Below are 20,936 nucleotides of genomic sequence, written 5' to 3'. Positions count from 1 at the left end.
CTCACTCCTCCATCCCTTTACTCCATTCCCCTCACCCCACTTGGTCGTGGCAGCAACGTTGCTGGCGCCTATCCCCAGAGACTTCCCCAGCCTCACCTGAGCCTCACTCCTGCTGCTCCCCACAGGAGCAGCAGCAGCAGCAGTTGTCCGGTCCCTTCCTCACTGCAGCTACCATCATGGCTGCTCATTTCCCTCAGGCCGCTGACAGGCCCAGGTCCGCCCCTTGCCCACCTGCCTCCCTCCACCAATGGCTTCGGTAGCCCCAAACAGCAGCAGTAGTTGATTGGGCCCTTCCTTGCTGCCAATAGGCGCCATCATGGCCACTTGTTCCCCTCGGCCACTGACAGGCTCAGGCCCATCCCTTGCCCTTCCTTCTTTCTCTCTTCCTCTCCCTTCTTTTTCTCTCTCCTCCACTCGGTCTTCACTTCTGTCTTTACCCCCCTCCCTCCTTTCTCTCTCTCTCCCTCCCTTCCTGAGTTATCAGATCTTGTTCATCTTGTTTCCTCATCTCATTCACACAACAGCAGCCTCCTTCTCCTGAAGGGGCTCTTTCCTCCCTCATGACCTTTCACAGACCCCTGCCTACTATCCTTTTATATATAGAGATTCCTCTCCTCTACAATCAAGAACATCTTCCGACCATTAACAGTTGCATTCCAACTGACCTTAACCATCACAGGCTCCTCCTCCCTATCTGCATTTGGAATCTATCTGCCCAATCACCATGGTGCTTCTGCTTTCACAGGCTCCTCCTCCCTATCTGCATATGGAATCTTCACTGCCCAATCACCAAGGTGCTTCTGCTTCTGAACTCTTGCGAGAGCTGCCATGCAGGGGATTAGCCACAGGTATGCCTTAGTGATTATATATATAGATTGCCTTTACCTTCCGTCCTTTGATGTCATTGCTTGCATCTGAATAAATAAAATCCTAAAAAACAAATAAGGGGGGGAAAAATACTAGTGTGTGGAAAGCTCCTATTTTTTCCAATTCTGCTTAATGTAGTTTTTCATATGGAAGTTTAGTGGAGAGGAAGTTTTACATACTGGATTAGTCATCAGTGATTGAAATGCCAGGTCTTTTTCAGGAACCTGAAAGCACAGATGACAACCGGTTCAAATATTCTATCCCTAACATTAGAAATCTGAATACCACCATTATTTGTCATTAAATCCTGTGAATTCTTGTGCTGCTTTCAGGGGTAGGGTTGCTTTATGTGCTAGGCTATTTAACCCCTATTAACCCCTGCAAAATGAGCAAAGAGACACCTTTTAAAGTGGTGGTTCTCTTTATTGAGCAGTGGGAGAGCAACTGGCCCTATCCATCCCCAGCATAGCATCCCTCCAGTGGCTGTTGCTGGTTTCTACCTTAATAAAGATTTTATACAGTTCATCTGTATGGGGGCAGAGAGAAACAAAGCTTCTTTCCCCACTGTAACTGAGCAAAGAGGCACCTATTTAAAAGTGGTGATTTTCTTTATTGAGCAGGGGGAGAGCAACTGGCCCTATCTATCCCCAGCACAGCATCCCTCCAGTGGCTGTTGCTGGTGTCTACCTTACGTTTCTTTTTAGATTTTAGCTCTTTGGGGACAAGGAACCATCCTATTATGTATTATTTATTTTTCTATGTAGACCGCTTTGAGAATTTTGTTGAAGAGTGGAATATAAATATTTGTCGTTGAAATAGTATTTGATGACTGAATGACTGAACAAAACAGAAATGATGAAAGTGGTATTTAAAATTAGTCCAGTTACAGTACAGTGAAAACTTGCTGTGATAAACCAAGTTATAGGAAAGGCCCCAATGTACTGAATGGTATCGTTTTTACCTTTTACTGATTGGCATCATTGCTTATGTTTAAAGAAAGAGGACTCTGCAAATAAAAGTATTTTTTTGTTATGCTAAATATACTATCATTGATGGTCATTAAATCCAGTAGATTCTTATATTGCCTTTGTCCAACTAGTTCAGGAGAAGGGATGCTTTACGTTCTAGCCTATTTGACGCCTGACTGACTGAACTTACTGAACTTACTTCATCAAAACAGAAATGTTGAACGTGGTATGCAAAATTGGGTCCATCAGAACTAGTGAAAACTTGTCATGATAACCTTAGGTAGTGGGAAACCGCCAGTGTGCTGATTGGTATTGTTTTTACCTTCAATTCAGTAGCGTCATTTCTTGTGTCTGAAGAAAGAAGAGCCTGAAAACAAAAATAAAATTCTACTGTTGCAAAGTCATATTTTATCATTTATAAATTATAGAACTTCACTATAATCTGGTCATAATGGGCCTTCAAGTGCTTTTTGAATATCCTAAGAGAAAGACATGGCAGAGCTCCATTGGGAGGGCATTCCAAAGCTGAGAAGCCACAACCGAAAAGGAAGTGTCTTCAAACCCCACCAACTGAATCTCAGTCGGTGATGGGACCATGAGCACAGCATGAGATGCTAGGTCCTGGCAGTGAAAAAATAATGGGAACTTGTGATAAACGGAGTTAGCGCAAAGCCTAGAATGTACTGAACAGTATTGTTTTTACCTTTAGTTCACTGGCATCATTGTTCATGTCTGTAGCAAGAGGATCCTGAAAACAAAAAACAAATCCTGGTGTTGAAAAGACGTATTTTGGCATTTGTGTATAATGTTGTCTTTCTCATGGCAGTTCATTGGGGAGGAAGTTTTACATACCGGCTTAGTGATTGAAATGGCAGGTGATTGAAATGGCAGGTCCTTTTCAGAAGCCTAAAAGGAGAGACAAACAAACCATATCAGTATTCAACTTGAAACTTACTGCAAGAATCATGTCTGTGCCATAACTGCTATCCTTAATGTCAGAAATCTGAATAATGCTAAAGATCATCATTATATTAGGCAGATACATATGTTGCTCTGGTACATGCAGTTCATTTGATGCCTGAATGACTGAACAGACAGAATATTTTTTTAAAAAGTTAGCTAAAAGTTTTAGAAGTTAAAAAGCCACGAGACAGAGATGACAGATAAAAACATTACAAAGCCTCTTTGAAAAGATGGGCCTTGGAGAGAGCAAAGATGGCGTCCTGGAAGGAAACATCCAACTAATCTCCTCAGGTGTTTTCACTCTTGTTTGGTCTATCTTTCATCAGCAAGATGAAGATCGGAATGCGTGCAGAGCTTGGCCCTCCCTCCTTGGGAAAGTCTGGAGGACTCTGGACGACCCTCTGGGAGAGACCTTTCTGCTCCTAGCATCAGGCTGAATGGTGAGAGGTTTCTACCAGCCTCCTAAAGGATGACCTTGCTACATTCTATCTTTAACTTATCCTTACCCATAAAAGCCTTGGGCGTGCGTCCGTGCCGCCCGTGTCTTTTTCGCCCGATCTGGGCATGCGCGGAGCGCATGCCCAGATCGGGCGAAAAAGATACGGCCGCCCAGAGACGGGCGGCCATGTTGGACCAGGCGGTGGCCGCGGCGGAGCGACTGGCTCCGATGGCGGCCGCCGCCGTTACGGCGAGAGGGCCGGGAGGAGCAGAAGCGGCGGGCCAAGGAGAAGCGGCCGCCGCCAACGGCAGGAGGAGAGTGTGGCCGAGGCGGCGGCGGAGCCGCGGCCTCGGCCAAAGGTAGTTGTGGCCGCGGTGGGGCGACTGGCCCCGTTGGCGGCGGCTGCGACGCCACCGAGAGTGCGGGTGAGGCGGTGGCGGGGCGACTAGCCCCGATGGCGGCCGCGGCCTCAGCAAGAGGTGGCAGTAGCTCCCCTTAAGGCTAGCGCCCGTTATTACAACGGGCTAAAAATTACTAGTTTCCTAATAAATCTCTGAGACAACCACGGTTTAACACTGGAATTCAAGTTGACAAGATCCTCTACAGTTTTTTTTAAAAAAATCTGACTGTATTAATTTTGAATCTCCATGGACCCCCCCATTAGATGAAATGACACTAAGAGGAAGACTGAATGGGAGACGAATAGAATTTTGCATGACCCACAATTGACTTTTTTGGCTTAAGTTTCTGAAACTCCTTCTTGCCTTTCTTTATTCTCCTGTTTTCACTATTTTTTGAACCTCTCACTGACTCTGTCAGAGGTAAACGGCACTAGAGCTGGCTGAAAGAGGAAAGAAGCTTTATATGACTGTTGGTGAACTTTAATTAGTTCTTACTTCTACTTTGAAGAACTCGTGCAAGTGGCCTTGGAAAACATTGGCAGCTCAAGTGATTAATTATTCTTTTCACAGCATTGGACTCTCAGCACTGATAAAACTCTTTTATGGCTGGTAATTAAGCTCTTTGTTTTCAATATGGCAGCACTTTCGTACTTTTAGTAGCAATATTGAAGAGGAGATGGAATGGAAGAAGTTTTAAATACAGTATGTACATTGAAATTTGGTAATAGAAGCTTTTTTTGGAAAGGAGTTTCTTAAATTTATAGTCCTTGTCATTATTACAAACTATGGTGATGGAAAATGGGTGAGAAGATATAATTTGGAACATTCCGGCATCTTTTGGACCATTTTTATTTTCTGCTTATTGGATGAGCACACTAGTGATGGAGTATAAACATCATTCAGCATTGTAAACCCTACCTAGAAGTTAAGCCCAAAATTCAGCATTTTGAAATTGGAATCATCATAACGAGAAGAACTAAGACTTTTCTTAGATGTTTAAAGGGGGGGGGCAGGAAAAGGTTTACTACATGTAACCTGATAACACATTTTCTCATGCGCAAGTTTCTCTTTGTCTAGTTCAGGCATTGTTTAGTCTCCCCGCTGAGTTTTGATATCTTTCTTGGGAATGTTTGTTAAGGCTTTTTTGTTAACCCTTTGATGGTACTCCAAAGATTCTTAATACTATCTAATTATTTGATTTGATTTTCTCTAGACTCTAGGGTTCTTTATTATTTTGCTTTGATATTGGGAAGTAAATGATATTGAGAATTACCATGGAATTAAGTAATAGGGTTTTCTTTCCTTTCCCTTCCTTTGTGAATTAACTGCCGTTATTATCTTTCTTTTTTTACTAATGGTTTTTTTTAATTTCTTGATTCATTTTAAGATATAAATGTATACATCTAGGCAATAACAACTGATATATAACGTTGATCTATATGCCCAATTTGTTATTTTAGCTATTACTATTACTCAGCTTATTTAATGTGAACATACTCAGTTTTATTCCCTCTTATGAAATAGCAAATATAAGATATTGGTAATAGGGAGATCAGTGTTTAAGGGCATATAGTTGAACTTTTCAGTTGAAACTATAAGGTTGAATAGATTTTATTGAAAGCTGATTTTTTAAATCTCTTTCCTGCATTGGATTCCCTGCTATTATTTGCAAAAGTATTATAAAGACCAGGGGGAAAAGTTTATATATGTATACACTTAGTTTATTATTATAATTACTGTTATATTTTTGTCTTGTATGTGGAATTGGTTATTTCCAACATAAAGACTTGGCTTTATGTATTCCATTTTAATTTAACAGCTGTTATCACAAATTCTGTGAAGAGGGAAATCTTTATACTAAAGGGTAATGTTTTTCTTTCTTCTTCTTTATTTTTATTTCTTATTTCTTATACCTTGGGTCAATTATCTGATTTTCAGAAGATCGAGAGTCCCAGATTTCATATTAGTATTTCATATAATCTCTCCCCCCACTGCCTTTCTCTTTTTCTTTCTTTCTTTCTTTTTTTAAAATCATGGGTTAATAATCTGATTTTCAGAAGTAGACAGCCCCAAACTTCATACTAATATTTTATAAAATCCCTTTTCTTTTGGAATTAACTTTTTCTTCTTTCTTCTTCTCTTTCCCCCTCTTTTAAATTTCTCACTATTGTTTTGGATACCAGTCATGAACATTTGTCAAAGCGTTTAGCACTTGGGTTGTATGGGATGAGAATCCAGTCATGGCTTTACAATATTTAAACTTCAGGTCTCTGCTGGTCAGCCTTTTCCTCTCTAACAAGTATTCTTCTTCTTTCCTAAGCCTAACTGGGGAGCCAGATGAAAGGTTCAAAATTCATTTTTCATTCATTTTTCTGTTTTTTCACTAGATAGATTCATTTCTGTATTTATTTCCTTTGTTTGTTTGTTTTTAGTGACATTCCTATAGATAATACCTTTTGAGCTTATAGATTTTAATATGATTCCCTGCATTGTTGTTTCTTCTTTCATGTTCTTATTATTTTTGGACCTCTCATTGAAGCTGTTTATGGAGAGGAGAGTCAATATGATGTGATTAATGTGATCTGCTTAAGATTTTGCTGTATAGTTATGACACAGAGTTGGATATTTATTTTATCCAGCTTATGTTCTACCCTGATGGAACTATGAAAATTATGTAATTATTTTAGAACTTTTATAAACAGCATTGAATTTATGAATTTCTCCATCTGCTACGTATGGCATTGAGATAGGTGTACGTGAATTTATAGCATTTTACTAGAGAAGTCTGTAATAGAAGCTTTTCAATGTCCTTGTCTTATCAGAATAAGGATTTCTAGTGATACTGAACGTCTTTGGCATTTTTCTAGACTTTTGGATTCTTTTTTGATTATTTAAGATATCACTCGCCCATCAGCTTAATGAACAACAGAATTAAAGGAACTTGTACTCACTGCATAAATCTTTCATTATCCTGTATGGAACCTTTTTTTATTTGTTGTTCAGAGAAGCTGGGACGAAAAAGATTAGAAGATTTATGACTTTTAAAAATCTTTCTTCTTATTTAGAAAATCATTATTTAGTATTGAAAAACACAGTAAATTTTTAAAAATTTACTCTTTTTTCACCAGATTCATTAGATTTAGGATTTTGGAAGATTCTCAATAGCTTTTAGATCCCCCTCCTTCCTTCTCTTTTTTCTTTTCTCTCCATTCACATAGGACTTAATTCAGACGAAGGATGACTTGGGAAATTTAGACTATCTCTAAAGAATAGAGTTTAATATTTGGGATGGGTATTTTTACTGCAGAACACAGTGGGTGTTTTAATTACTTATATTACCTATATAGCAGAATTGGTTCTCTCTTTATCCAGCTGGTTCACTGGGAGGTTCAAAATTCCATATAAATGCCTAGATTTAGATTTTGTGTGGCTAGTCAATTAAATATATGTTACTCCATATGTGTGTGTGTGTGTGTGTGTGTGTGTGTGTGTGTGTGTGTATACCATTACTATTTTTGTATCTTCTTATTAATTGGGATTGTTTAATGATGGATAAGATCTTGTTTGTAAACATGTATGTTTGCTGGGATCTCAGAGATGTAACATTTTCTGTTTTTACTTATAATACTAATAAAAGCATTTAAAAATCTTAAAAAAGAAAGAAAGAAAAGAAAAGATGGGCCTTCAAGGGCTTTCTGAATATCCTAAGAGGGGGACATGGCAGGGCTCCACTGGGAGGGCATTCAGAAGCTGAGAAGCCACAACCGAAAAGGCCCTGTCTTCAATCCCCGCCAACTGAATCTCAGTCAGTGAGGGGACCATGAGCACAGCATTTGATGCTGGGCCCTGGCAGTGAAAAAATAATGGGAATTTATGATAAATGGAGTAGGCGCAAAGCCTAGAATGTACTGAACAGTATTGTTTTTACCTTTAGTTCACTGGCATCATTGCTCACGTCTGTAACAAGAGGATCCTGAAAACAAAAAACAAATCCTGGTGTTGAAAAGACGTATTTTGGCATTTGTGTATAACGTTGTCTTTCTCATGGCAGTTCATTGGGGAGGAAGGTTTTACATACTGGCTTAGTGATTGAAAAGGCTGGTGATTGAAATGGCAGGTCCTTTTCAGCAGTCTGAAAGGAGAGACAACAAACAATATCAGTATTCAACTTGAAACTTACTGCAAGAATCATGTCTGTGCCATAACTGCTATCCTTAATGTCAGAAATCTGAATAATGCTAATGATCATCCTTATATTAGGCAGATACTTGTGTTCCTTATATTAGGCAGATACTTGTGTTGCTGTGGTACAAGCTGTTCATTTGATGCCTGAATGACTGAACAAACATAATCAAAGCATATGTACTGGACGTGGTATCTAGAATTGGGACAGTTATTCGGGGCATCTCACAAGAATCACAGGACAAAAAAGCAGATAAAGTTTTTTGGTTTTTTTTTTAAAGTTAGCTAAAAACAGCAGCCAGTTAAGACCAACCTCAAAAGTTTTAACAGTTAAAAAGCCATGAGGCAGAGATGACAGATAAAAACATTACAAAGCCTCTTTGAAAAGATGGGCCTTCAAATGCTTTTTGAATATCCTAAGAGGGGGACATGGCAGAGCTCCACTGGGAGGGCATTCTGAAGCTGAAGAGCCACAACCGAAAAGGCCCTGTCTTCAATCCCCGCCAACTGAATCTCAGTTGGTGATGGGTCCATGAGAACAGCATTTGATGCTGGGCACTGGCAGTGAAAAAATAATGGGAATTTGTGATAAACGGAGTTAGCGCAAAGCCTAGAATGTACTGAACAGTATTGTTTTTACCTTTAGTTCACTGGCATCATTGCTCACGTCTGTAACAAGAGGATCCTGAAAACAAAAAACAAATCCTGGTGTTGAAAAGACGTATTTTGGCATTTGTGTATAACATTGTCTTTCTCATGGCAGTTCATTGGGGAGGAAGGTTTTACATACTGGCTTAGTGATTGAAAAGGCAGGTGATTGAAATGGCAGGTCCTTTTCAGCAGCCTGAAAGGAGAGACAACAAACAATATCAGTATTCAACTTGAAGCTTACTGCAAGAATCATGTCTGTGCCATAACTGCTATCCTTAATGTCAGAAATCTGAATAATGCTAATGATCATCCTTATATTAGGCAAATACTTGTGCTGCTGTGGTATGAGCTGTTCATTTGATGCCTGAATGACTGAACAAACATAATCAAAGCATATGTACTGGACGTGGTATCTAGAATTGGGACAGTTATTCGGGACATCTCACAAGAATCACAGGACAAAAAAGCAGATAAAGTTTTTTGGTTTTTTAAAAAAAGTTAGCTAAAAACAGCAGCCAGTTAAGACCTACCTTAAAAGTTTTAACAGTTAAAAAGCCATGAGGCAGAGATGACAGATAAAAACATTACAAAGCCTCTTTGAAAAGATGGGCCTTCAAATGCTTTTTGAATATCCTAAGAGGGGGACATGGAAGAGCTCCACTGGGAGGGCATTCCGAAGCTGAGGAGCCACAACCAAAAAGGCCCTGTCTTCAATCCCCGCCAACTGAATCTCAGTTGGTGATGGGTCCATGCGAACAGCATTTGATGCTGGGCACTGGCAGTGAAAAAATAATGGGAATTTGTGATAAACGGAGTTAGCGCAAAGCCTAGAATGTACTGAACAGTATTGTTTTTACCTTTAGTTCACTGGCATCATTGCTCACGTCTGTAAGAAGAGGATCCTGAAAACAAAAAACAAATCCTGGTGTTGAAAAGACGTATTTTGGCATTTGTGTATAACGTTGTCTTTCTCATGGCAGTTCATTGGGGAGGAAGGTTTTACATACTGGCTTAGTGATTGAAAAGGCAGGTGATTGAAATGGCAGGTCCTTTTCAGCAGCCTGAAAGGAGAGACAACAAACAATATCAGTATTCAACTTGAAACTTACTGCAAGAATCATGTCTGTGCCATAACTGCTATCCTTAATGTCAGAAATCTGAATAATGCTAATGATCATCCTTATATTAGGCAAATACTTGTGCTGCTGTGGTATGAGCTGTTCATTTGATGCCTGAATGACTGAACAAACATAATCAAAGCATATGTACTGGACGTGGTATCTAGAATTGGGACAGTTATTCAGGGCATCTCACAAGAATCACAGGACAAAAAAGCAGATAAAGTAATTTAAAAAAACAGTTAGCTAAAAACAGCAGCCAGTTAAGACCAACCTTAAAAGTTTTAAAAGTTAAAAAGCCATGAGGCAGAGATGACAGATAAAAACATCATAAAGCAGTTCCTGAGAGAACATGGAATCGTGCATCTAACCACAGTAGCTTATAACCCATTACAGAATGGAGTGTCAGAGAGAAACAATAAAAGTCTTCTGGATATGGTAAGATGCATGCTTGCTCATGCACACCTCCCACAGAAACTCTGGGGAGAGGGCATCATGACTACTGCATACATACAAAACACAATGCACACAAAGGCTGTAGGGACAACACCATATGAACTTTGGCATGGTCATAAGCTGTCCATGATACATCTGCGTCTCTTTGAATACACGGCTTATTCATACATCCCAAAGGGATTGTTGTAGGCTACTCAGCTCAATCCAAAGGCTACAGAATTCTGGATCCTGACACCAACAAGATAACCATCAGCAGATCAGTGTATTTTGATGAGAATGAAAGAGCTGTGTCTTCAGAGGGGGCTTACACTGAAGCAAGCGACCAGATCAAACACCCTGACAACTGGAGATTATGCTTCCTGATGCCAGCAGAATTACGGAGGAAAAGACAGCAGATCCAGATGCAACCCCGCTCGACACAGAGACCTCCAGCGATCCACCAGATGCACCTGAGATAGTGGAAGAGACCTCAGAGGGTGAGGTGAGGCAATCAACGGGCGTAAACAGAGGTGTTCCAGCCCTGAGATTGTCCTACGTTGCAAGAACAGCGGAACAACCAGAACCCTTGTCATGGGAGGAGATATCCCAGCTACCACAATCAGAAGCCCATAAGTGGAAACAAGCTGCAATTGAAGAGCTTGAGGCTCTACAGAAAAACAAAACCTGGACTCTTACTAAGCTACCTCAAGGGAGGGAAGTTATAGGCTGCAAATGGGTTTTCAAACTCAAACATGATGCTGACAGTGAGGTTCAGTGCTACAAAGCCAGACTAGCAGAGAAAGGATATTCACAGAAATATGGAGAAGACTACGATGAAACATTTGCACCAATAGTCAAACACACCACAGTAAGAACTCTGTTAAGTATTGCTGCTAGCAATGGAATGCACATTGAACACCTAGACATGAAAACTGCATTCTTGCATGGTGAATTGGAAGAGGACATATACATGCAACAACCACCAGGTTTCTTAGAGAATGGCAAGGAAGACTTTGTATGCAAACTGCAAAAGAGCATTTATCATTTAAAACAGGCTGCCAGAGTGTGGAACACGAAACTAATGATATGCTACTTAAAGCAAACTTCAAAAGAAGTGAAGCTGATCCCTGCCTCTACACCAAATGCAGAGATGGAAAATGGACCTACATTTTGGCATATGTTGATGATTTGATTCTTGCTTATGAGAATCCAGATGACAGCAAGGAAATAATGCATTATTTGAACAGGAATGTGGAAGTCAAGCGACTTGGCAACATCACACACTACTTGGGCATTCAAGTACAAAGAGAGAAAGATGGAAGTTTCCTCATCAACCAAGAACAGAAAATTAAAGAACTGATGAACCTGCTGAGACTGGAAGATGCAAATCCTACACCAACTCCAATGGAAGTGAACTACATAAAGCAAGAAGATCAAATTGAGCCACTATCTGACAGCCATAGATATTGTGAAGCATTGGTTAAGCTTCTATACATTAGTACACTCACTAGGCCAGATATCAGTACAGCAGTTAGCTTACTTTGCAGAAAGACTGTATCACCAACAGTCAAGGATTGGAATGCAATTAAGAAACTTGTTAAGTACCTAAAGGTGCACACTTTAATCTCAAGCTACTAGCTAGCAGTGAACCAAAACTAGAAGCATACGTAGATGAAGACTGGGGTGGAGACCTAACAGAAAGGAAATCCACCAGTGGCCACAATTTTCTATGGAGATGGAGCCATAAGCTGGTCAAGCACCAAGCAAGACATAACAGCAGCATCTACCACTGATACAGAATATGTATCAGCTACACAGGGCTGTCACGAGAGACAGTGGCTGTGTCAACTACTGAAAGATCTGGGCATAGATGTACCACAGCCCGTACCACTGTATGAAGACAACCAAGGCTGCATTCAACTCTCCAAACAAGAAGATGTAAAGAGGTGTACGAAGCATATTGACGTAAAGTACGATATAGTGAGAAATCTGCAAAAGGATGGACTAATCAAGCTGATCTACTGTCCAACAAATGAAATGCTTGCAGATCTACTTACTAAGCCACTATAAAGACCCTGCTCTGAAGGGTTGAGGGGAAAAAAAGAATCTTATAGACTGAGTCACAAGACATCGAGAGGGGGTGTTGGAAGTGAAGGACTCTATGCTGCCTCATGCCTCAGTGACAGAGGGGGACAGATTAGTGAGTCAGAGGGCTAGAGGGGTCAAGACATTGGTCATCCCTTCTCTCTACTGCTCTGACATTATCCCTTTGATATGTAGATTGCTACGCTCAGGGACTTCCTTCCTGCCTGCCTCTCTCTCTCTCTCTCTTCCTTCTTCTTCTCCTCCCTATCACGCACGCTCACCTCACCATGTGTGCAGAGATGCAGACAGCATCTCTCTGCATCCTGCTAGCTAGATAAATTAGAGATTCTATCTCTCCACTTTCCCATCTAGAATGGAGTTCTCAAATAAAGACTCCTTTTATTGATTTGAAACTATGAACTGGCTCCAAGTTTCTTTTGCTCTCAGCAAACACGCATGCCTGGGCAGACTCCACTGTGATTTGCTTCTGTGAACTCTGCTGTAATAGAAGGGTATATCTTACCAGAGAGAATTCCCAACAGTTTTTACCTTTAGTTCACTGGCATCATTGTTCACATCTGTAGCAAGAGGATCCTGAAAACAAAAAACAAATCCTGGTGTTGAAAAGACGTATTTTGGCATTTGTGTATAACGTTGTCTTTCTCATGGCAGTTCATTGGGGAGGAAGGTTTTACATACTGGCTTAGTAGGTGATTGAAATGGCAGGTCCTTTTCAGCAGCCTGAAAGGAGAGACAACAAACAATATCAGTATTCAGCTTGAAACTTACTGTAAGAATCATGTCTGTGCAATAACTGCTATCCTTGATGTCAGAATTCTGAATAATGCTAATGATCATCCTTATATTAGGCAGATACTTGTGTTGCTGTGGTACAAGCTGTTCATTTGATGCCTGAATGACTGAACAAACATAATCAAAGCATATGTACTGGACGTGGTATCTAGAATTGGGACAGTTATTCGGGGCATCTCACAAGAATCACAGGACAAAAAAGCAGATAAAGTTGTTTTTTTTAAAAAAAAGTTAGCTAAAAACAGCAGCCAGTTAAGACCAACCTTAAAAGTTTTAACAGTTAAAAAGCCATGAGGCAGAGATGACAGATAAAAACATTACAAAGCCTCTTTGAAAAGATGGGCCTTCAAATGGTTTTTGAATATCCTAAGAGGGGGACATGGCAGAGCTCCATTGGGAGGGCATTCTGAAGCTGAGAAGCCACAACCGAAAAGGCCCTGTCTTCAATCCCCGCCAACTGAATTTCAGTTGGTGATGGGACCATGCGAACAGCATTTGATGCTGGGCACTGGCAGTGAAAAAATAATGGGAATCTGTGATAAACGGAGTTAGCGCAAAGCCTAGAATGTACTGAACAGTATTGTTTTTACCTTTAGTTCACTGGCATCATTGCTCACGTCTGTAAGAAGAGGATCCTGAAAACAAAAAACAAATCCTGGTGTTGAAAAGACGTATTTTGGCATTTGTGTATAACGTTGTCTTTCTCATGGCAGTTCATTGGGGAGGAAGGTTTTACATACTGGCTTAGTGATTGAAAAGGCAGGTGATTGAAATGGCAGGTCCTTTTCAGCAGCCTGAAAGGAGAGACAACAAACAATATCAGTATTCAACTTGAAACTTACTGCAAGAATCATGTCTGTGCCATAACTGCTATCCTTAATGTCAGAAATCTGAATAATGCTAATGATCATCCTAATATTAGGCAGATACTTGTGTTGCTGTGGTACAAACTGTTCATTTGATGCCTGAATGACTGAACAAACATAATCAAAGTATATGTACTGGATGTGGTATCTGGAATTGGGACAGTTATTCGGTGCATTTCACAGGAATCACAGGACAAAAAAGCAGATAAAGTATTTTTTTTAAAAGCTAAAAACAGCAGCCAGTTAAGACCAACCCTAAAAGTGTTAGGTTAAGACAAACCTTAAAACTGCTGTTCCTAATGTCAGAAATCTTAATACCACCATTGATCATCATTAAATCCTTAGATTCTTATGCTGCTTTTCGTCCAGTTTGTTCAGGGGAAGGTATACTTTATGTTCTATCTCAGGGGTTCCCAACAGGGGATACTGGTATCCCTAGGGGTACTTGAAGGCCTTGCAGTGGCTTCATGCAGTCCTCCTGCCTCCATACACTGTAGCCACACTGTTTGTTCCCCATCTGAGGATCACCTCCTTGAAGCCAACATCCCCAGCTATATATCCGCTACAGAAAGGGAGGGCGGAGGGTGAAGACCCTCCTCTTCTCCTCCTGATTGGCTGGCTTTGTGCTCAATCTCCCTGTACCCCTCCCCTCAGCCCGACTGACAGGATGTGAGCCAGTGGCTTTAGGAGCCTGTTTCCCTAAATGTAACATTTAAACTTGTGGTTTTTTATGTATATGTGTGTGTAGAAACACACATTTAGTGCTCATCTCCTTGCTTTTGAAATTGGTAGGATGTTTACTTGTTCTATTAATTTCAGTGGGAATACTCATGAGTACACCTATATCGGGCAGCAGCGATATAGGAAGATGCTGGAAGGCATCATCTGATACTACGCGGGATGAGGCACTGGTAAACCCCTCCTGTATTCTACCAAAGAAAACCACAGGGCTCTGTGGTCACCAGGAGTCGAAATCGACTTGACAGTGCACTTTACTCATGAGTAACTCAGGGTCAGACTGGGGGCACTGAGAGGGCAGTGGAATGTATGTGGCGAGGGTGCTGGGTTTTGAGCAGAATGGGTACTTAAGGGTGGGAGTACTTATTGCTGCCGAGTGCGGCGGGGTGTAGGGGCTGTAGAGTGCGGCCGCTGTAGATTGCTGTAGAGTGTGGCCGGGAATATACCCTGTTGCCCTGTGGGCCAGTCCGAGCGTGGAGTAACTTAGTCTGAATGCATGTCATTGACTGGAGTAGCCTCTCTCATAACTGCAACATTTAAATCTGAGGTTTCTCAGCTGAAGGTCTGTGACAGGAGGGGTTCACTTGTTAGAAAGGTTTGAGAACCCCTGTTCTAGCCTGTTTGATACCTGTACCTGAATGACGGAACTGAGTCCTCCAAAATGGAAACGCTGAAAGTAGTATCTCAAAATTAAGCCAGTCACATTATAGTGAAAATGTGTTGTGATAAACTGAGTTAGCAGAAAGCCCCCCTTGTACTGAAGGGTATCGTTGTTACCTTCAATTTAGTGGCATCCTTGCTTACATCTGAAGAAAGAGGAGCCTGGAAACAAACATCAAACCCGAGTGTTGAAAAGTCATATTTTATCTTTTCTGTTTAATGTACTTTTTCTCATGGAAGTCCAGTGGGAAGAAGAAGTTTTATATACTGGTTTTCTTGGTGAATGAAATCCCTGTTTGTTTTCAGCAACCTGAAAGCCTAGATAGCAACCCATATCAGGAGTCAACTGGAAACTTACTGCAAGAATCTTGTCTGTGCAATAACTACTATCCTTAATGTCTGTCAGCAACCAATATCAGTATTCAACTTGAAACGTATTGCAAGAATTGTGTCTCCAGATGGTGGAGTTCATGCAGAAGAAAGCACTCTCTGAGGTAACCCAGACCTAAGCGATTCTGGGCTTTAAAAGTTGTCACCAGCGTTTATATTTATGTGTATATATCATGAACATATTGGCAGTTTAGAGTACTTCGGGGGGGGGGGGCAGACTGGAGGCTACCATCTTTTTTCACCGGTGTCTCAAGGGTCAGTCATGGGTCTTGGGACTGCAGCCTGGACATGCTTTGGTTGATCTTTGACATGGCCCTGGAGTGGAATCCGCCCTCACAGTTCTCAAGGCTTGATTTTGTAAATCAATGACTGAGCTTGAGGGCATGTGTTGTTGTTTTTTAAGTGACAGAGAGAAGTAGAACAGAGCTGAATGGTAGTTCCTGGTATCAACAGACTTAATGTTCCTTTGGTTGTAGTAATACATGCCAATGTCTGGCCACCAAATTCCGTATGGTAACATTTTCCTTCAAAGCTTTTGTGCACATTCCAGGCAAACTTACTCTACATAAGCATGTTCTTGCAGGCTTCTGTGCTACTTCTTAGTGTGATCTTACCGTATGTACATATGCTGAGCAGGGACCTCGCACCATTGTTTCAGCGCCACCTGCTGGCCATCACTTGCATTCTGAGAAGAAATTACCTTTCCCCTCAGTTGCCACAAAGTGGTAATGAAAAAGGAGTGAGCTCTTCTTGGAATGCAAGAACTGACTGGCAGGTAGTGCTGCAGAAGTCACATGATGTCCCTGCTCAGCATGTGCACAGAGTGAAGATTGCACTAGGACTTGCACAAAAGCCTGCAGGAGTATGTGTAGAGAGAGTAACCTTGCCCCTGCATATACGCCTGTGTACAAAAGCTTTGAATGTGCATGAAAACTTTGAATGTTCCTGTTTATTGCCATGTGGAAAATGCTACAGATTAATGCTACCGCTCAATGAGAGCCAGAGAACCACTATGTTTTGTTTATATCCATGGGCACAGATATGCACCCGCCCAATACAATATTTCTGGGCCACTTCCAGTTTTCCATTTGAAAGAATGCTTTCTGTACCTGTTCCATTTTCAGTTTCCCCACAACTGTATGTGCCACTTCTGGTATCTTGAAAGAGAAAAAGTGGAAAGAGATGATGAGAACCGATTCCCTGCTATGAAGTCATCAGAACAAATGTACCATTCATAGCTTATTTGTGCTGCATATGTAATGTACTTACAGGTAAAGCAAAGGCAATGCTGAAAAGACACCCGCAAATCACAGCAATCTTCATTGTGAGAGATTCTCCGGAGAATATTTTGCAATGGTCTGTTGATGGGACACACACTGTTATCAAAATCTTAGTGGGATGTTTCTTTTGCATTGTTCTTTACTTTTTGGAGTTGAAGCTTCTGCATATGTGAGAATACTGGCTGAGATCCAGATGAAATTACTCCTGAGTAGACACTTACTTGTCCTGCTGAAATTGCATAATCCTGTAGAGTAACACTGTTGCCTGAGTAATACTGTTGAGTAACTTAGTCTGGATGTGGTCCACTTTATCCCTTTCTTTCACTGTGGTTGGCTTCACATGTCACACTGAATCTGGTTTTGCCGAGTCACCGGAGCCCCAAGAAAACATGTGTGCCTTTCTACCAGCATCAGAAAGGATACACCAACATTTGGAGTGTCATCTGAACCCAGCAATGTCGGCATATTCTACTGCTAACAGTTCAATCAATCAATCAATCAGTCCTTTATTACAATCAGAGACCAGCATAACCTGCTTACAGTTTGTATCTCGACATTTGTACCTAAGATCTGAAGTGAGGGACAGATGTCAGGTTCCGAGCCGTTGACTAGGGATGTGCACAGAACTGGTCCGTGCAGTCCCGGGGTGGCGGGGTTAGCTTTAAGGGACAGGTAAGGCACTGTCTCCCTGTTAGCTTCTGCCCCACCGGGCACGCCAGCCATGAGTGTGGCAACACTAATCAGGGTGCAAGCTGGAATGTTGCAGCTCAGAGTACCTGCTTTTTTGGAGGGTGCCAGCGGTAAAAAATGGTGGGGCAGGGGCTGACAGGGAGGCAGTGCCTTCCCTGTCCCTTAAATCTACCTCCCCACCCTTCGAACTGGTCTGGACGCCAGCGGACTGAGCCACCACTAGAGGAGGGACAACTGGAGAGATTTAGGCTTGGGGCAAAGGACGGCTTTCTCAGTGAATTGACAGTCTGAGAGTGGCAGCATTGCCCATTGTGTGTACAATCATCCTATTATTGCCTCTGGTGTTGCAGGGTTATATAATGTCTCAAAAACCTGCAAACCTGATTGACCAGAGATGGGAGTGGTGTAAAAGAAGTGTGTGTGTGTGTGTGTGTGTGTGTGTGTGTGTGTGTGTGTACATGATAAGGGCAAAGATGCTACTCTCATACAATTTTCAATACTCTGTGAATGTCATGGTCTTCCTCTAGAAGAAGAAGAGAGAACAGCACAAGCCGTGCTAGGAAAGGGACTGAACATAAAACAGCCAATATCCCCTGCTAATGTGGCAAAGAGGCACCTTTTAACGTGGTGATTCTCTTTATTTAGCAGGGGGAGAGTAGCTGGTCCTATCCACCCCCAGCACAGTACCCCCAGTGACTGTTGCTGGTGTCTACAGTAGCTGATGTTTCTTTTTAGACTGTGAGCCATTTGGGGACAGGGATCCATCTGATTTATTTATTATTTCTCTGTGTAAATGGTTAATTGTAAAACACCCTGAGCCATTTTGGACGGGCAGTATAAAAACCAATCAAACAAACAAATAAACCACCATAAGCCATTTTTGGAAGGGTGGTATAGAAATCGAATAAGCAAACAAAACAAACAAATAAATAAAATGAAATAAAATGAAACAAACAAATAAATAAAAATTGTCATGCCTTTATATAAATCTACTACTGTGCACTGTCCTGATCACCCCATCTCAAAAAGAAGTTGGAAAGGGTAGACTAGAAAGGGTGAACTACAGTATGAACTCGAATTGGGAAGGGTGGGCCCATCCTTGCAACCAAATGTTGGGCAGAAGGTGAGTCCAGCCAGGATCCCATGAACCGTTCATGTGTCACAAGAATCAAGATCGGAGGATGGGGAAGTGACTGTGGGCTAGCTACCATCTGGGTAGGATGGCAAAGGCCAACCAGCATTGTTTACTCTGCTCTGTATGAAGGGCAGAGGAAAAGCACGTCCCACACCATCCTACTTAGACTGCGGCTAGCACACAATCTCTTTCCTTTCTCCCTACTTCAATTTTGCCAACACATGACCGTTGCACACATGAGTCTTGGAGGTGCCTAAAGAAAGGTGTCCAAAACTTGCAGCATGCTCAGGCACGGGCTTAGGTAAGACAGGCACACCAGGGATATACGGCTTGATGGTCTTTATGAAGCCAGGGAGGGGCCATAACTTAGTGGTAGAGCATCTGCTGTGGATTTAAAAGGACTCAGATTCAGTCCCTACAATCTCCAGGGACCTTTACACACAGCAGGCTTTACCGCGGGTTTATGGGGAGGCTTTACTGCAAACTTGAAGTTGTCCCCAAAAATCCGACACAAATAGTGAATTCTTTTACCTCAGATCTAAATCAGGCTACACTCTTAACGCACAGTGAAAAACCTGAATTGTGTCTGAACTTCTCCTTGATAACTTGCAGGAACTTTGGGGTAAAACTGGCCGATATGCAAACTCATCCCCTCCATTCCAGAGGAGATGCAAGTTAAAGAGCTTTAAAAGCCCCGTGTGAAAAACTTCCAGGTGGGTTCGAATCCCTGATGGTATGTTTCCCAGACTATGGGAAAACATCTATATCGGGCAGCAGCAATATGGGAAGATGCAGAAAGGCATCAACTCATACTGCATGGGAATGGTAAACCCCTTCTATATTCTATCAAAGAAAAGCACATGGCTCTGCGGTGGCCAGGAGTCGACACCGACTCGACAGTGCAACTTTACTTTTTAGAGCTAAAAAGGATTCCAGTCTGAAGTCATGTGAACTGCTGTCAGTCAGTGTAGACAAAGCTGAACTAAATGGACCAATATGGCAAGTTCATCTATGCAATTTATCATCTCTCCAGTAATACTTCTATAAGAATAATGGCCTACCTGCAGGGTTGTTGTGAAGTTTAGCCTGAACAGTAAAGTGTAATATAAATGGAAGTCTCATCATTACCTGATCTGAAAAAATACTCTTCTGGAAGTTTGCTGAAGCGATCCGGGCTCACTTGCTTGGAAGATGTCCTGTCCTTTCCTTGTACTGCTTGATGCCTGCAGCCCTCTGACATTTAAATCCTGCCCCAGACACCAACCCACCAATCCTCATGAGGTACTAGAACAGAAAAGAGCACACACTTTTTTATTATCATCGTTTCCATATTTCTCTTACATTCTCCCCGCCTCCTTTTTTTTTTTTTTTTGCTTTTTACGGACAATGTCGCTTATTATGATCAGATCCCATTTTCAATCTTTAGTATCAAGTAGGAGGATTTAAGGGGTACAAAAAGGTTCATTCAGTTCTGTGTAGGAGGTTCTAAGGGGCATGCCGTCATTTTTTGTTTGCAAATTAAGCCCAGCTTTCTCTCCAGAGATCAACTGATAAATGCATTTAGATTTTTCATGGGTGAAAATATCGTTACTGAATATCTGTGTGTCTCAGTGATTCACTAAAGGGACAAGGCAATCATTCACTGATACAGGAGAACCCCATTATCTGTGGGGGTTCCATTCACTGCTATGACCGTGGATAGCAGACCCGTGGATAATGGAGCATCAAGTGAAGGGGAATGGGGATGTGTGTTCCAAGTTCCTGGAGACTGCAACAAAACAAAACAAACAAAACAACAAAAAACACCACCCCAAAATTGGTGGGAAAAGGTGAAAATAATGGAAATAAATTGCCCTACCATGTTTTGTGGGTCTGCAGCTGTCCTGCAAGCCCCCCCAGAGTCCAGAATCCGCAATTTTACTGCAATTTTCATGGGGGGGGGAGTAAAACAACACTTTTTGTTGAAAAAATATAAATATTTGTTGTTCCAAGAATAAATAAATAGATGTGTTCCAAGAACATGAGCCGCCCTGTGGCCACTACGAAGAGGAGCCACTGAATCCCACGCACCTGCCACCTTCCTACAGGCCCCCTCTCATCTGCCACCTCCGCAACGGCTCCACCAAGCTCTGTAGTGGCCCCACACTAGGCAGGCCCCCTCCTACCCCCTCATTGGCTGCCCAGCCCACCTGTCCCCCCTGCCCCCCCATTCACTACTACCCTCCACTGGCCTCTGCAGCCTGGTCGCAGTATGA

The 20,936-nt window shown here is 41.8% G+C and overlaps 1 protein-coding gene across 17 annotated transcripts in view; it reads right to left on the bottom strand.

Annotated features, from left to right (window-relative positions):
* LOC128326767 (polynucleotide 5'-hydroxyl-kinase NOL9-like) overlaps window positions 1-20,936 on the bottom strand; it is a 40,440-nt gene that overhangs the window by 15,207 nt on the left and 4,297 nt on the right. For 7 of the 17 annotated variants that reach the window (XM_053254274.1, XM_053254268.1, XM_053254270.1 and 4 more), the window contains exons 2-20: window positions 19,810-19,965; window positions 16,846-16,934; window positions 16,686-16,733; window positions 15,304-15,348; window positions 13,663-13,716; window positions 13,513-13,557; window positions 12,809-12,850; window positions 12,659-12,703; window positions 9,479-9,532; window positions 9,329-9,373; window positions 8,611-8,664; window positions 8,461-8,505; window positions 7,717-7,770; window positions 7,567-7,611; window positions 2,688-2,741; window positions 2,539-2,583; window positions 2,158-2,202; window positions 1,047-1,091; window positions 886-930 (exon numbers count right to left, since the gene is read on the bottom strand). In XM_053254274.1, the coding sequence (XP_053110249.1) occupies window positions 886-930; window positions 1,047-1,091; window positions 2,158-2,202; window positions 2,539-2,583; window positions 2,688-2,741; window positions 7,567-7,611; window positions 7,717-7,770; window positions 8,461-8,505; window positions 8,611-8,664; window positions 9,329-9,373; window positions 9,479-9,532; window positions 12,659-12,703; window positions 12,809-12,850; window positions 13,513-13,557; window positions 13,663-13,716; window positions 15,304-15,348; window positions 16,686-16,733; window positions 16,846-16,934; window positions 19,810-19,921 (1,011 nt within the window). In that variant the 5' untranslated portion in view covers window positions 19,922-19,965. Of the gene's footprint in view, window positions 1-885; window positions 931-1,046; window positions 1,092-2,157; window positions 2,203-2,538; window positions 2,584-2,687; window positions 2,742-7,566; window positions 7,612-7,716; window positions 7,771-8,460; window positions 8,506-8,610; window positions 8,665-9,328; window positions 9,374-9,478; window positions 9,533-12,658; window positions 12,704-12,808; window positions 12,851-13,512; window positions 13,558-13,662; window positions 13,717-15,303; window positions 15,349-16,685; window positions 16,734-16,845; window positions 16,935-19,809; window positions 19,966-20,539; window positions 20,702-20,751; window positions 20,827-20,936 lie in introns of those variants that run through there. The other 10 variants (XM_053254276.1, XM_053254277.1, XM_053254280.1 and 7 more) reach the window with 8 other exon arrangements.

Source organism: Hemicordylus capensis, chromosome 5 (genome assembly GCF_027244095.1).
Source record: "Hemicordylus capensis ecotype Gifberg chromosome 5, rHemCap1.1.pri, whole genome shotgun sequence".
Lineage (NCBI taxonomy): Eukaryota > Metazoa > Chordata > Lepidosauria > Squamata > Cordylidae > Hemicordylus > Hemicordylus capensis.
Note: the sequence above shows the minus strand (reverse complement) of the source record. Positions and strands in the feature narration are given on the sequence as shown.